This window comes from Carcharodon carcharias, chromosome 29 (genome assembly GCF_017639515.1).
Source record: "Carcharodon carcharias isolate sCarCar2 chromosome 29, sCarCar2.pri, whole genome shotgun sequence".
NCBI lineage: Eukaryota > Metazoa > Chordata > Chondrichthyes > Lamniformes > Lamnidae > Carcharodon > Carcharodon carcharias.
This window is the reverse complement of record NC_054495.1, coordinates 8403936-8419721: the sequence shown is the minus strand read 5'-3', so window position 1 is coordinate 8419721 and position 15786 is coordinate 8403936. Positions and strand designations below refer to the sequence as shown.

At 53.3% G+C, this 15786-nt stretch overlaps 1 protein-coding gene across 1 annotated transcript in view; it reads left to right on the top strand.

Annotated features, from left to right (window-relative positions):
* The window catches only part of LOC121271021 (protein capicua homolog), a 143298-nt gene that overhangs the window by 77017 nt on the left and 50495 nt on the right, over window positions 1–15786 (top strand). The window contains exon 2 of the mRNA XM_041176705.1: window positions 9449–9598. Coding sequence (XP_041032639.1) covers window positions 9449–9598 — 150 coding nt within the window. The remainder of the gene's footprint in view (window positions 1–9448; window positions 9599–15786) is intronic.

Genomic DNA, 15786 nt, shown 5'->3' with positions numbered 1-15786 from the left:
GTATAACACGGGTACAGTACAGGTGTGGACAGGTCTGTCACTGTATAACACTGGGGTACAGTACTAGTGGGCACAGGTCTGTCACTGTATAACACTGGGGTACAGTACTGTTGGGGCGGGTCTGCCACTGCATAACACGGGTACAGTACAGGTGGGTAAAGTTGCGTCACTGTATAACTCTGGGGTACAGTACTGGTGGGGATCGGTCTTTCATTCTGTAACACTGGGATACAGTACTGGTGGGGACGGGTCTGTCACTGAAAAACACTGGCGTACAGTACTGGTGGTTACAGGTCTGTCACTGTATAACACAGGTACATTACTGGTGGGGAGTGGTCTGTCACTGTTAAACACTGGTGCTCAGTACTGGTGGGGACATATCTGTCAATGTATAACGGGTACATTACTGGTGGGGATGGATCTGTCACTATAACACTGGGGTACGGTACTGATTTGGACAGGTCTGTCCCTATAACACTGGGCTACAGTACTGGTGAGTACAGGTCTGTCACCTTATAACACTGGGGTACAGTACTGGTGGGGATGGGTCTGTCGCTGTATAACACTGGGATACAGTGCCGTTGGGGACGGGTCTGTCGTTGTATAACAGTGGGGTACAGTACTGGTGAGGACATGTCTGTCAATGTATAACACTGGGGTACAGTACTGGTGAGGACATGTCTGTCAATGTACAACGGGTACAGTACTTGTGAGGACGGATCTGTCACTGTATAACACGGGTACGGTACTGATTTGGACAGGTCTGTCACTATAACACTGGGCTACAGTACTGGTGGTTACAGGTCTGTCACTGTATAGAACTGGGGTACAGTACTGGCTGTTACACTGTATAACACTGCGATGCAGTACTGGTGTGGACCGTTCTCTCACTGTATAACGGGTACAGTACTGGTGGGGACGGGTCTGTCGCTGTATAACGCTGGGGTACAGTACTGTTGGGGGCGGGTCTGTCACTGTATAACACTGGGGTACAGTACTGTTGGGGCGGGTCTGCCACTGCGTAACACGGGTACAGTACTGGTGGGTAAAGTTGCGTCACTGTATAACACTGGGGTACAGTACTGGTGGGGATGGGTCTGTCATTCTTTAACACTGGGATACAGTACTGGTGGTTACAGGTCTGTCACTGTATAACACGGGTACAGTACTGGTGGGGACTAGTCTGTCACTATTATAACATTGGTGCTCAGTACTGGTGGGGACATGTCTGTCGATGTATAACAAGTACAGTACTGGTGGGGACGGATCTGTCACTGTATAACACGGGTACAGTACTGATTTGGACAGGTCTGTCACTATAACACTGTGCTACAGTACTGGCTGTTACAGGTCTGTCACTGTATAACGCTGCGATACAGTACTGGTGTGGACTGTTCTGTCACTGTATAACACGGGTACAGTACTGGTGGGGACGGGTCTGTCACTGTATAACACTGTCGTACAGTACTGGTGTGGATGGGTCTGTCACTGTATAACTGGGATACTGTACTGTTGGGGACGTGTCTGTCACTGTATAACGCTGGGGTACCATACTGGTGGGGACGGGTCTGTCACTATACCACTGGGGTACAGTACTGCTGGGGATGGGTTTGTCACTGAATGACACTGTGGTACAGTACTGTTGGGGGCAGGTCTGTAACTGTATAACACTCGGATAGAGCACTGTTGGGGACGGGTCTATCAGTGTATAACGCGGGGGTACAGTACTGGTGGGTACAGGTCTGTCACTGTATAACACTGGGATACAGTACCGGTGGGGACTGGTCTGTCAGTGTTACACTGGGGTCCAGCACCGGTGTGGACGCGTCTGTCACTGTATAACACTGGGGTACAGTACTGTTGGGGACGGGTCTGTCACTGTATAACACTGGGGTACAGTACTGGTGGGTACAGTTCTGTCGCTGTATAAAACTGGGTTACAGTCCTGGTGGGGACAGGTCTGTCGCTGTATAACACTGGGGTACATTACTGGTGGGTACATGTCTGTCACTTTATAACACTGGGGTACAATACTGGTGGGCACAGGTCTGTCAATGTATAACACTGAGGTACGGTAATGTTGGGGACGGGTCTGTCGCTGTATAACACTGGGGTGCAGTACTTTTGGGTATGGGTCTGTCACTGTATAACACTGGGGTACAGTACTGTTGGGGACAGGTCTGTCACTGTACAACACTGGGATAGAGTGCTGTTGGGTACGGGTCTGTCACTGTTAAACACTGGTGCTCAGTACTGGTGGGGACGGGTCTGTCACTATTACACTGGGGTACAGTACTGTTGGTTACAAGTTTGTCACTGTATAATACTGGGGTACAGTACTGGTGGTTACAGGTCTGTCACTGTATAACACTGGCGTACAGTGGTGGGGACCGGACTGCCACTGTATAACACTGGGGTACATTGCTGGCGGGGACGAGTCTGTCTCTGTATAACAAGGGTACAGTACTGTTGGGGACAGGTCTGTCACTGTTTACCACTGGGGTACAGTACTGCTGGAGTTGGGTCTGTCACTCTACAACACTAGAGTACTGTTGGGGACGTGTCTGTCACTGTATAACACTGGGATACAATACTGGTGGGTACAGGTCTATCACTAAATAACACTGGGGCACAGTATTGGTGTGGATGGTTCTGTCACTATGACACTGAGATACAATACTGTTGGGGATGTGTCTGTCGCTGTATAACACTGGGGTACAGTACTGGTAGGGAAGGGTCTCTCACTATATAACACTGGGGTACAGTACTGGTGGGGACGGGTCTGTCACTTTATAACACTGGGATCCAGTACTGGTGGGGACCGGTCTGTCACTGTATAACACTGGGATCCAGTACTGGTGAAGACCGGTCTGTCACTGTATAACACTGGGGTACATTGCTGGCGGGGACGGGTCTGTCTCTGTATAGCAAGGGTACAGTACTGCAGGGGAATTGTCTGTGAGTGTTACACTGGGTTACAGTACTGTTGGGGACGAGTCTGTCATTGTATAACTCTGGGGTACCATACTGGTGGGGACGGGTCTGTTACTGTATAACACTGAGGTATAGTACTGTTGGGGACGGGTTTGTGACTGTATGCCATTGGGGTACAGTGCTGCTGGGTACGGGTCTGTCACTGTATAACACTGGGGTACAGTACTGATGGGGACGGGTCTGTCACTGTACAACACTGGGATAGAGTACTGTTGGGTACGGGTCTGTCACTGTTAAACACTGGTGCTCAGTACTGGTGGGGACGGTTCTGTCACTATTACACTGGGGTACAGTACTGGTGGTTACAAGTTTGTCACTGTATAATACTGGGGTACAGTACTGGTGGTTACAGGTCTGTCACTGTATAACACTGGGGTACAGTATTGGTGGGTGCAGTTCTGTCACTGTATAACACTACGGTACATTACTGGTGGGGACGGGTCTGTCACTGTATAACACTGGGCTACAGTGCTGGTAGAGACGAGTCTGTCTCTGTATAACACTGGGGTGCAGTCCTGGTGAGGACTGGTCTGTCAGTTTTAAACTGGGGTACAGTACTGCTGTGAATGGGTCTGTCACTGTATAACAGTGGGATATAGTACTGTTGGGGACAGGTCTGTCACTGTATACCACTGGGGTACAGTACTGCTGGGGTTGGGTCTGTCACTGTATACCACTGGGGTACAGTAATGGTGGGGATGGGTCTGTCACTGTTTAACACTGGGGTACAATACTGGTGGGTACAGGTCTATCACTAAATAACACTGGGACATTGTATTGGTGTGGACGGTTCTGTCACTATAACAGATACAATACTGTTGGGTACGGGTCTGTCGCTGTATAACACTGGGGTACAGTACTGGTAGGGACGGGTCTGTCATTGTATAACACTGGGATAGAGCACTGTCGGAGCCCGGTCTGTCACTGTATAACACTGGGGTACAGTACTGTTGGGGACTGGTCTATCAGTGTATAACACTGGGTTACAGTACTGGTGGGTACAGGTCTGTCACTGTATAACACCGGGTTACAGTCCTGGTGGGGACAGGTCTGTTGCTGTATAACACTGGGGTGCATTACTGGTGGGTATAGGTCTGTCGCTGTATGACACTGGGATACAGTACTAGTGGGGACAGGTCTGTCACTGTTAAACACTGGTGCTCAGTACTGATGGGGACATGTCTGTCACTGTATAACACTGGGGTACAGTGCTGGTGGGGACGGGTCTGTCACTGTATAACACGGGTACAGTACTGGTGGGGACAGGTCTGTCACTATAACACGGGTACAGTACTGGTGTGGACGGCTCTGTCACTGTATTACACTGGGGTACAGTACTGGTGGGGGCAGGTCTGTCACTGTATAACACTGGGGTACAGTACTGGTTAATCCAGTACTGGTGGGGACCGGTCGGTCACTGTATAACACTGGTACAGTACTGGGGTTATGTCTCTGTCACTGTAAAACACTGGGGTACAGTTCTGGTGGGGACGGGTCTGTCTCTGTATAACACTGGGGTACAGTACTGTTGTGGACTGGTCTGTCACTGTTTAACTCTGGGGTACCATACTGGTGGGGATGGGTCTGTTACTGTATAACACTGAGGTACAGTACTGTTGTGGATAGTTCTGGGACTGTATACCACTGGGGTACAGTGCTGCTGGGGATGAGTCATTCACTGTATAACACTGGGGTACAGTTCTGGTGGGGACGGGTCTGTCTCTGTATAACACGAGTACAGTACTGGTGGGGACTGGTCTGTCAGTGTTACACTGGGGTACAGTACTGGTGTGGATGGGTCTGTCACTGTATAACAGTGGGGTACCATACTGGTGGGGACGGGTCTGTTACTGTGTAACACTGAGGTACAGTACTGTTGGGGACGGTTCTGTGACTGTATAACACTGAGGTACAGTACTGTTAGGGACGGTTCTGTGACTGTATACCACTGGAGTACAGTACTGCTGGGGATGAGTCATTCACTGTATACCACTGGGGTACTGTACTGGTGGGGATGGGTCTGTCACTCTATAACACTGGAATGGAGTATTGTTGGGTACGTGTCTGTCACTGTATAACACTGGGGTACATTACTGGTGGGGATGGGTCTATCACAGAATAACACTGGGATACAGTACTGGTGGGGCCAGGCCTGTCATTGTGTTACAGTGGGGTACAGTACTGGTGTGGACCAGTCTGTCAATGTATAACTCTTGGATACAGTATTGTTGGGGACGGGTCTGTTACTGTATAACACTGGGGTGCAGTATTGGTTTGTAGAGGTCTGTCACTTTATAACACTGGGGTACAGTACTTGTGGGGACGGGTATGTCACTATAACACTGGGATACAGTACTGGTGGGGACGGGTCTGTCACTGTATAACACGGGTACTGTACTGGTGGATACAGGTCTGTCACTGTATAACACTGGGGTACAATACTGGTGGGGACGGGTCTGTCACTGTATAACACTGGGGTACAGTAATGGTGTGGACAGGTCTGTTGCTGTATAAAGCTAGGTTACAGTTCTGTTGGGTTCAGGTCTGTCGCTGTATAACACTGGGATACAATACTGGTGGGGACGGGTCTGTCTGTTTAGGACTGGGGTACAGTGCTGGTGGGGACGGGTCTGTCTCTATATAACACTGGGGTACAGTACTGTTGGGGACTGGTCTTTCAGTATTACACTGGGGTACAGTACTGGTGTGGACGGGTGTGTCACTGTATAACAGTGGGATACAGTACTGTTGGGGACGGGTCAATCAGTGTATAATACTGGGGGACAGTGCTGGTGGGTACAGGTCTGTCACTTTAAAACACTGGGATACAGTACTGGCGGGTACAGGTCTGTCACTGTATAACACTGGGGTTCATTACTGGTGGGTACAGGACTGTCGCTGTATAACACGGGTACAGTACTGGTGGGTACAGGACTGTCGCTGTATAACACTGGGGTGCAGTACTGGTGGGGACAGGCCTGTAACTGTAAAACACTTGTGCTCAGTACTGGTGGATACAGGTCTGTCACTGTCTGACACTGGGGCACAGTACTGGTGGGGACGGGTGTGTCACTATAACACTGGGATACAGTACTGGTGGGGACGGGTCTGTCACTGTATAACACGGGTACTGTACTGGTGGATACAGGTCTGTCACTGTATAACACTGGGGTACAGTACTGGTGTGGACGGGTCTGTCTCTATAACTCTGAGGTACAGTACTGTTGGGGACGGGTCTGTCAGTATATAACACTGGGGTGCAGTACTGGTGGGGATGGGTCTGTCACTGTATAACACTAGGATAGAGTACTGTTGCTGACGGGTTTGTCACTGTATAACACTGGGGTACAGTACTGTTCAGGATGGGTCTGCCACTGTATAAAGCTGGGGTACTGTACTGTTCAGGATGGGTCTGCCACTGTATAACGCTGGGGTACAGTACTGGTGGGGATGGGCCTGTCACTGTATAACACTGGGGTGCAGTACTGGTGGGGATGGGCCTGTCACTGTATAACACTGGAGTACAGTACTGCTGGGGATGGGTCTGTCACTGTATATCACTGGGGTGCAGTACTGGTGGGGATGGGTCAGTCACTCTATAACACTGGGGTACATTACTGGTGGGTACAGGTCTATCACTGAATAACATTGGGGTACAGTACTGGTGTGGACAGGACTGTCACTGTATTACATTGGGGTGCAGTACTGGTGTGGACGGGTCTGTCACTGCATAAAACTGAGATACAGTACTGTTGGGGACAGGTCTGTCACTGCATAACACTGGGATACAGTACTGGTGGGTACAGGTCTGTCACTCTATAACACGGGTACAGTACTGGTGGGGATGTGTCTGTCAATGTATAACACTGGAGTACAGTACCGGTGGGGAAGGGTCTGTCACTGTATAACACTGGGGTATAGTACTGGTGGGGACAGGTCTGTCACTGTACAACACTGGGGTAGAGTACTGGTGGGGACGGGTCTGTCACTGTATAACACTGGGGTACAGTACTGGTGAGGACAGGCCTGTCACTGTATAACAATGGGATACAGTACTGGTGGGGACCGGTCTGTCACTGTACAACACTGGGGTACAGTTCTGGTGGGGTCGGGTCTGTCACTGTATAACTCTGGGGTACAGTACTGGTGGGGACAGGTCTGTCACTGTGTAACACTGGGATACAGTACTGGTGGGCACAGGTCTGTCACTGTATAACACGGGTACAGTACTGGTGGGGTCGGGTCTGTCACTGTATAACACTGGGGTACAGTACTGGTGGGGACAGGTCTGTCACTTTATAACACTGGGGTACAGTACTGGTGGGGACAGGTCTGTCACTGTATAACACTGCGATACAGTACTGGTGGGGACAGGTCTGTCACTGTATAGTACTGGGGTACAGTACTGGTGGAGTCGGGTCTGTCACTGTATAACACTGGCGTACAGTACTGGTGGGGAAAGGTCTGTCATTGTATAACACTGTGATACACTACTGGTGGGGACAGGCCTGTCACTATTACATTGGGGTGCAGTACTGGTGTGGACGGGACTGTCACTGTATTACATTGGGGTACAGTACTGGTGGGGACAGGCCTGTCACTGTATTACATTGGGGTACAGTACTGGTGGGGACGTGTCTGTCACTGCATAAAACTTGGATACAGTACTGTTGGGGATGGGTCTGTCACTGCATAACGCTGGGATACAGTACTGTTGGGGACGGGTCTGTCACTGTATAACACTGGGGTACAGTATTGGTGGTGAAGGGTCTGTCACTGTATAACACTGGGGTACAGTACTGCTTCGTACAGGTATGTCACTGTATAACACTGGGGTACACTGCTGGTGGGGACAGGTCTGTCACTGTGTAACACTGGGGTACAGTACTGGTGGAGACAGGTCTGTCACTGTATAACGGGTACAGTACTGGTGGGGACAGGTCTGTCACTGTATAACACTGGGGTATAGTACTGGTGAGGACTGGTCTGTCACTGTATAACACTGGGATACAGTACTGGTGGGGGCGTGTCTGTCATTGTATATCACTGGGGTACAGTACTGGTGGGGACAGCTGTGTCACTGTAACACTGGGATACAGTACTGGTGGGGACAGGTCTGTCACTGTAACACTGGGGTATAGTACTGGTGGGGACAGGTCTGTCACTGTATAACACTGGTGTACAGTACTGGTGGGGACAGGTCTGTCACTGTATAATACTGCGGTACAGTACTGGTGGGGAAGAATCTGTCACTGTGTAACACTGGGGTACAGTACTGGTAGGGACGGGTCTGTCACTGTATAATACTGGGGTACAGTACTGGTGGGGTCGCGTCTGTCACTGTATAACACTGGGGTACAGTACTGGTGGGGTCGCGTCTGTCACTGTATAACACGGGTACAGTACTGGTGGGGACGGGTCTGTCACTGTGTAACGCTGGGGTACAGTACTGGTGGGGACAGGTCTGTCTCTGTATAACACTGGGTTACAGTACTGGTGGGGACAGGTCTGTCACTATAACACTGGGGTATAGTACTGGTGGGGACAGGTCTGTCACTGTATAACACTGGGGTACATTACTGGTGGGGACAGGTCTGTCACTGTATAACACTGGGGTACATTACTGGTGGGGACAAGTCTGTCACTGTATAACACTGGGTTACAGTACTGGTGGGTACAGGTCTGTCACTGTATAATATTGGGGTACAGTACTGGTGGGGACAGGTCTGTCACTGTATAACACTGGGGTACATTACTGGTGGGGACAAGTCTGTCACTGTATAACACTGGGGTACATTACTGGTGGGGACAAGTCTGTCACTGTATAACACTGGGTTACAGTACTGGTGGGGACGGGTCTGTCACTGTATAACTTTGGGATACATTACTGGCGTGTTCAGGCCTGTCCCCATCAATCACTTCCAGGGCCAGGATGTTCCTGACTTTGTTTGAAGGCCATCGTTGGAGCAGGTTCTGTCCTTGAAGCAGTGAAATTTTGCATTCCCTGCCCCGTTGTCCTGGTTGCCTGCGAGTGCGCTTGCAGACGGGTTGGTGAAGTGGGGCCCGCTCTCTGCTGCACCCACAGCCCTCATGTAGAACTGGCCCCAGCTGACGCTTGATGATGACGAATTCGCAGTGAGTTACCATTATCCAGACTCCTCGAATGAGGACAGAGCGAGCGTCACCTTAGCAACCGGTGTTGGGGCTGGGGAGGGCCCACATACGTCAGTGGGATAGAGAAGCCATCAGCCATCACCCTCTGCTCAATAGTTTTGGTTCCAGGAGTCCCCGTGAGAAACATTGCTGTGCAGTGGGGTTATGGTATGAGGTTGTGCTGTCACCCTGCCCCGTGTATAGTACGGATCCTCTGGGATTTTTCACTGGCGTCACCATCTGTCTGTCTGGTCCCCGTGGTTCCGGCCTTTGCACTGACCCCCTCGTTTTCTCTCCGCAGTCTGGACCAATGTGGAGCCACGCTCCGTGCCCGTCTTTCCCTGGCATTCATTGGTCCCTTTCCTCGCTCCCAGCCAGCCTGACTCTTCCGTCCAACCAACCGAGGCTGAGCAGCCCACCTGTCACACTGGATCATCCAATCAGGTTAAAGGTGGGTGTGGTTGGCAGGTGCAGGGCCAGGATTGGCCCTTGCTGCCTCGCGCCAGCGCACTTTGTCTTGGGGTCCATCAGCCCCGCTCTCTCTCTCTCCCTTCCTCTCATGCTGTTTCTCTCTCTCTCTCTCTCCCTTCCTCTCACGCCGTTTCTCTCTCTCTCTCTCTCCCTTCCTCTCACGCCGTTTCTCTCTCTCTCTCTCTCCCTTCCTCTCACGCCGTTTCTCTCTCTCTCTCTCCCTTCCTCTCACGCCATTTCTCTCTCTCTCTCCCTTCCTCTCACGCCGTTTCTCTCTCTCTCTCTCCCTTCCTCTCACGCCGTTTCTCTCTCTCCCTTCCTCTCAAGCTGTTTCTCTCTCTCCCTTCCTCTCATACCGTTTCTCTCTATCTCTCCCTTCCTCTCATGCCGTTTCTCTCTCTCTCCCTTCCTCTCACGCCGTTTCTCTCTCTCTCTCTCCCTTCCTCTCACGCCGTTTCTCTCTCTCTCTCTCCCTTCCTCTCACGCCGTTTCTCTCTCTCTCTCCCTTCCTCTCACGCCGTTTCTCTCTCTCTCCCTTCCTCTCACGCCGTTTCTCTCTCTCTCTCCCTCCCTCTCACGCCGTTTTTCTCTCTCTCTCTCTTTCTCTCATGCCGTTTCTCTCTCTCTCTCCCTTCCTCTCACGCCGTTTCTCTCTCTCTCCCTTCCTGTCACGCCGTTTCTCTCTCTCTCTCTCTCCCTTCCTCTCACGCCGTTTCTCTCTCTCTCTCTCTCTCTCCCTCTCACGCCGTTTCTCTCTCCCTCTCATGCCGTTTCTCTCTCTCTCTCTCTCTCTCCCTTCCTCTCACGCCGTTTCTCTCTCTCTCTCTCTCTCCCTTCCTCTCACGCCGTTTCTCTCTCTCTCTCTCTCTCTCCCTTCCTCTCACGCCATTTCTCTCTCTCTCTCTCTCTCTCTCCCTTCCTCTCACGCCGTTTCTCTCTCTCTCTCCCTTCCTCTCACGCCGTTTCTCTGTCTCTCCCTTCCTCTCACGCCGTTTCTCTCTCTCTCCCTTCCTCTCACGCCGTTTCTCTCTCTCCCTTCCTCTCACGCTGTTTCTCTCTCTCTCCCTTCCTCTCACGCCGTTTCTCTCTCTCTCTCCCTTCCTCTCACGCCGTTTCTCTCTCTCTCTCCCTTCCTCTCACGCTGTTTCTCTCTCTCTCCCTTCCTCTCACGCCGTTTCTCTCTCTCTCTCCCTTCCTCTCATGCCGTTTCTCTCTCTCTCTCTCTCCCTTCCTCTCACGCCGTTTCTCTCTCTCTCCCTTCCTCTCACGCTGTTTCTCTCTCTCCCTTCCTCTCAAGCTGTTTCTTTCTCTCCCATCCTCTCACGCTGTTTCTCTCTCTCCCTTCCTCTCACGCTGTTTCTCTCTCCCTTCCTCTCACGCTGTTTCTCTCTCTCCCTTCCTCTCACGCTGTTTCTCTCTCTCCCTTCCTCTCACGCTGTTTCTCTCTCTCCCTTCCTTTCACGCTGTTTCTCTCTCTCCCTTCCTCTCATGCTGTTTCTCTCTCTCCCTTCCTCTCACGCTGTTTCTCTCTCTCCCTTCCTCTCACGCTGTTTCTCTCTCTCCCTTCCTCTCACACTGTTTCTCTCTCTCCCTTCCTCTCACGCTGTTTCTCTCTCTCCCTTCCTCTCACGCCGTTTCTCTCTCTCTCTCCCTTCCTCTCACGCCGTTTCTCTCTCTCTCTCCCTTCCTCTCACGCCGTTTCTCTCTCTCTCTCCCTTCCTCTCACGCCGTTTCTCTCTCTCTCTCTCCCTTCCTCTCACGCCGTTTCTCTCTCTCTGTCTTTCTCTCTCTCTCTCTCTCAGCCTCATTCTCTTACTTTCTCAGTTTCTCCCTCCCGCACAGCTCCCCATCCCCAGCTTTCGGCCCCCCCCCATCCCCCGCTCTCGCCCCCCCTCCTCCCCCGCGTTCGGCCCCCCCCCCTCGCGCTCGCGACTGCGCCCTGCTGCCCAGCCATCACCCTCCCTGCCAGGCTTTGGCTCCCCCTACCTCCCCGACGCGCTCTCTCTCTCTGTCTCGCTTTCCTTTCCGGTCGCTCGCTCTCTTTCACTCTCCTTCCCGCTCTCTCGCGCGCGCGTTCTCTCTCTCTCTCTCACTCTCTCTCTCTCTCTCTTGCTCTCCTTCCCGCTCTCTCGCTCGCTCTCCTTCCCGCTCTCTCTGCTTCCCGCTCTCGCGCTCTCTCCTTCCCGCTCTCTCTCCTTCCCGCTCTCTCGCTCTCTCTCCTTCCTGCTCGCTCTCTCTCTCCTTCCCGCTCGCTCTCTCTCTCCTTCCCGCTCGCGCTCTCTCTCCTTCCCGCTCGCGCTCTCTCCTTCCCGCTCGCGCTCTCTCCTTCCCGCTCGCGCTCTCTCTCCTTCCCGCTCGCGCTCTCTCTCCTTCCCGCTCGCGCGCTCTCTCCTTCCCGCTCGCTCTCTCTCTCCTTCCCGCTCGCTCACTCTCTCTCCTTCCCGCTCGCTCACTCTCTCTCCTTCCCGCTCGCGCGCTCTCTCCTTCCCGCTCGCGCGCTCTCTCCTTCCCGCTCGCGCGCTCTCTCCTTCCCGCTCGCGCGCTCTCTCCTTCCCGCTCGCGCGCGCACTCTCCTTCCCGCTCGCGCGCGCACTCTCCTTCCCGCTCGCGCGCGCACTCTCCTTCCCGCTCTCGCGCGCTCTCTCCTTCCCGCTCTCTCGCTCGCTCTCCTTCCCGCTCTCTCGCTCGCTCTCCTTCCCGCTCTCTCGCTCGCTCTCCTTCCCGCTCTCTCGCTCGCTCTCCTTCCCGCTCTCTCGCTCGCTCTCCTTCCCGCTCTCTCGCTCGCTCTCCTTCCCGCTCTCTCGCTCGCTCTCCTTCCCGCTCTCTCGCTCGCTCTCCTTCCCGCTCTCTCGCTCGCTCTCCTTCCCGCTCTCTCGCTCGCTCTCCTTCCCGCTCTCTCGCTCGCTCTCCTTCCCGCTCTCTCGCTCGCTCTCCTTCCCGCTCTCTCGCTCGCTCTCCTTCCCGCTCACTCGCTCGCTCTCCTTCCCGCTCTCTTTCTCTCGCTCTCTTTCTCTCGCTCTCTTTCTCTCGCTCTCTTTCTCTCGCTCTCTTTCTCTCGCTCTCTTTCTCTCGCTCTCTTTCTCTCTTTCTCTCTTTCTCTCTTTCTCTCTTTCTCTCTTTCTCTCTTTCTCTCTTTCACTCTTTCACTCTTTCACTCTTTCACTCTTTCACTCTTTCTCTCGCTCTCTCGCTCTCTCGCTCTCGCTCTCTCGCTCTCGCTCTCTCGCTCTCTCGCTCTCTTTCTCTCGCTCTCTTTCTCTCTCGCTCTTTCTCGCTCTCTTTCTCGCTCTCGCTCTCGCTCTCGCTCTCGCTCTCGCTCTCGCTCTCGCTCTCGCTCTCTTTCTCGCTCTCTTTCTCGCTCTCTTTCTCGCTCTCTTTCTCGCTCTCGCTCTCGCTCTCGCTCTCGCTCTCGCTCTCGCTCTCGCTCTCGCTCTCGCTCTCTTTCTCGCTCTCGCTCTCTTTCTCGCTCTCGCTCTCTTTCTCGCTCTCGCTCTCTTTTTCGCTCTCGCTCTCTTTCTCGCTCTCGCTCTCTTTCTAGCTCTCGCTCTCTTTACCGGTCTCCTTCTCGCTCTCTTTACCGGTCTCCTTCTCGCTCTCTTTACCGGTCTCCTTCTCGCTCTCTTTACCGGTCTCCTTCTCGCTCTCTTTACCGGTCTCCTTCTCGCTCTCCTCTCTCGCTCTCCTCTCTCGCTCTCCTCTCTCGCTCTCCTCTCTCGCTCTCCTCTCTCGCTCTCCTCTCTCGCTCTCCGCTCTCGCTCTCCGCTCTCGCTCTCCGCTCTCGCTCTCCGCTCTCGCTCTCCGCTCTCGCTCTCCGCTCTCGCTCTCCGCTCTCGCTCTCCGCTCTCGCTCTCCGCTCTCGCTCTCCGCTCTCGCTCTCTGCTCTCCTTCCCAGTCACTCTCTCTCTCTCTCTCTCTCTCGCTCTCTCTCTCTCACTCACTCTACTTCCTGGTCACGCGCTCTCTCTCTCTCTCACTCACTCTCCTTCCCGGTCGCGCACTCTCTCTCTCTCTCTCTCGTTTTCTCTCACTCTCCTTCCCGCTCTCTCTCGCGCTCTCCTTCCCAGTCACTCTCTCGCTCTCTCTCTTTCCCGGTCGCGCGCTGTCTGCCTCTCGCTATCCTTCCCAGTCGATCGCTCTCTCTTTCTCTCGCTCTCCTTCTCGCTCGCGCTTTCGCTCGCTCTCTCTCGCTCTCGCTCTCCTTCCGGTCGCAAGCTCACTCTCTCTCTCGCTCTCCTTCCCGCTCTCTCTCTCTCTCTCTCTCTCTCTCTCACTCTCCTTCCCGGTTGCACTCTCTCTCTCTCTCTCTCTCTCTCTCTCACTCTCCTTCCCGCTCTCTCTCTCTCGCTCTCTCTCTCTCTCTCACTCTCCTTTCAAGTCTTTCGCTCTCTCGCTCTCTCTCTCGCTCTCCTTCCCAGTCACGCTCTCTCTTTCTCTCGCTCTCCTGCTCGCTCGCTCTCTCTCACTCTCGCTCTCCTTCCCGGTCGTTCGCTAGCTCTCTCTCGCTCTCCTTCCCGTTCTCTCTCTCTCTCACTCACTCTCCTTCCCGCTCGCGCGCTCTCTCTCTCACTCTCACTCTCCTTCCCGCTCTCTCTCTCTCATTCTCTCTCTCTGTCTCGCTCTCCTTCCCAGTCTCGCTCGCTCGCTCTCTCGCTCGCTCTCTCGCTCGCTCTCTCGCTCGCTCTCTCGCTCGCTCTCTCGCTCGCTCTCTCGCTCGCTCTCCTTCCCAGTCTCTCTCTCTCTCTCGCTCTCTCGCTCTCCTTCCCAGTCTCTCTCTCTCGCTCCCTCGCTCTCCTTCCCAGTCTCTCTCTCTCTTTTTCTCTCTCTCTCTCTCTCTCTCCTTCCCGGTCGTGCTCTCTCTCTCTTCTCTCTTTCCTTCCCAGTCGCACACTCTCTCTCTCTCTCTCTCCTTCCCAGTCTTTCTCTCGCTCTCTCTCTCTCTCTCCTTCCCAGTTGCTTGCTCTCTCTCTCTCTCGCTCTCCTACCCAGTCGTTCTCTCTCGCTCTCTTTCTCTCTCGCTCTCTTTCTCTCTCGCTCTCTTTCTCTCTCGCTCTCTTTCTCTCTCGCTCTCTTTCTCTCTCGCTCTCTCGCTCTCTTTCTCTCTCGCTCTCTTTCTCTCTCGCTCTCTTTCTCTCTCGCTCTCTTTCTCTCTCGCTCTCTTTCTCTCTCGCTCTCTTTCTCTCTCGCTCTCTTTCTCTCTCGCTCTCTTTCTCTCTCGCTCTCTTTCTCTCTCGCTCTCTTTCTCTCTCGCTCTCTTTCTCTCTCGCTCTCTCTCTCTCTCGCTCTCTCTCTCTCTCGCTCTCTCTCTCTCTCGCTCTCTCTCTCGCTCTCTTTCTCTCTCGCTCTCTTTCTCTCTCGCTCTCTTTCTCTCTCGCTCTCTTTCTCTCTCGCTCTCTTTCTCTCTCGCTCTCTTTCTCTCTCGCTCTCTTTCTCTCTCGCTCTCTTTCTCTCTCGCTCTCTTTCTCTCTCGCTCTCTTTCTCTCTCGCTCTCTTTCTCTCTCGCTCTCTTTCTCTCTCGCTCTCTTTCTCTCTCGCTCTCTTTCTCTCTCGCTCTCTTTCTCTCTCGCTCTCTTTCTCTCTCGCTCTCTTTCTCTCTCGCTCTCTTTCTCTCTCGCTCTCTTTCTCTCTCGCTCTCTTTCTCTCTCGCTCTCTTTCTCTCTCGCTCTCTCTCTCTCTCGCTCTCTCTCTCTCTCGCTCTCTCTCTCGCTCTCTCTCTCGCTCTCTTTCTCTCTCGCTCTCTTTCTCTCTCGCTCTCTTTCTCTCTCGCTCTCTTTCTCTCTCGCTCTCTTTCTCTCTCGCTCTCTTTCTCTCTCGCTCTCTTTCTCTCTCGCTCTCTTTCTCTCTCGCTCTCTTTCTCTCTCGCTCTCTTTCTCTCTCGCTCTCTTTCTCTCTCGCTCTCTTTCTCTCTCGCTCTCTTTCTCTCTCGCTCTCTTTCTCTCTCGCTCTCTTTCTCTCTCGCTCTCTTTCTCTCTCGCTCTCTTTCTCTCTCGCTCTCTTTCTCTCTCGCTCTCTTTCTCGCTCTCGCTCTCCTTCCCGGTCTCTCGCTCTCTTTACCGGTCTCCTTCTCGCTCTCTTTACCGGTCTCCTTCTCGCTCTCTTTACCGGTCTCCTTCTCGCTCTCTTTACCGCTCTCCTCTCTCGCTCTCCTCTCTCGCTCTCCTCTCTCGCTCT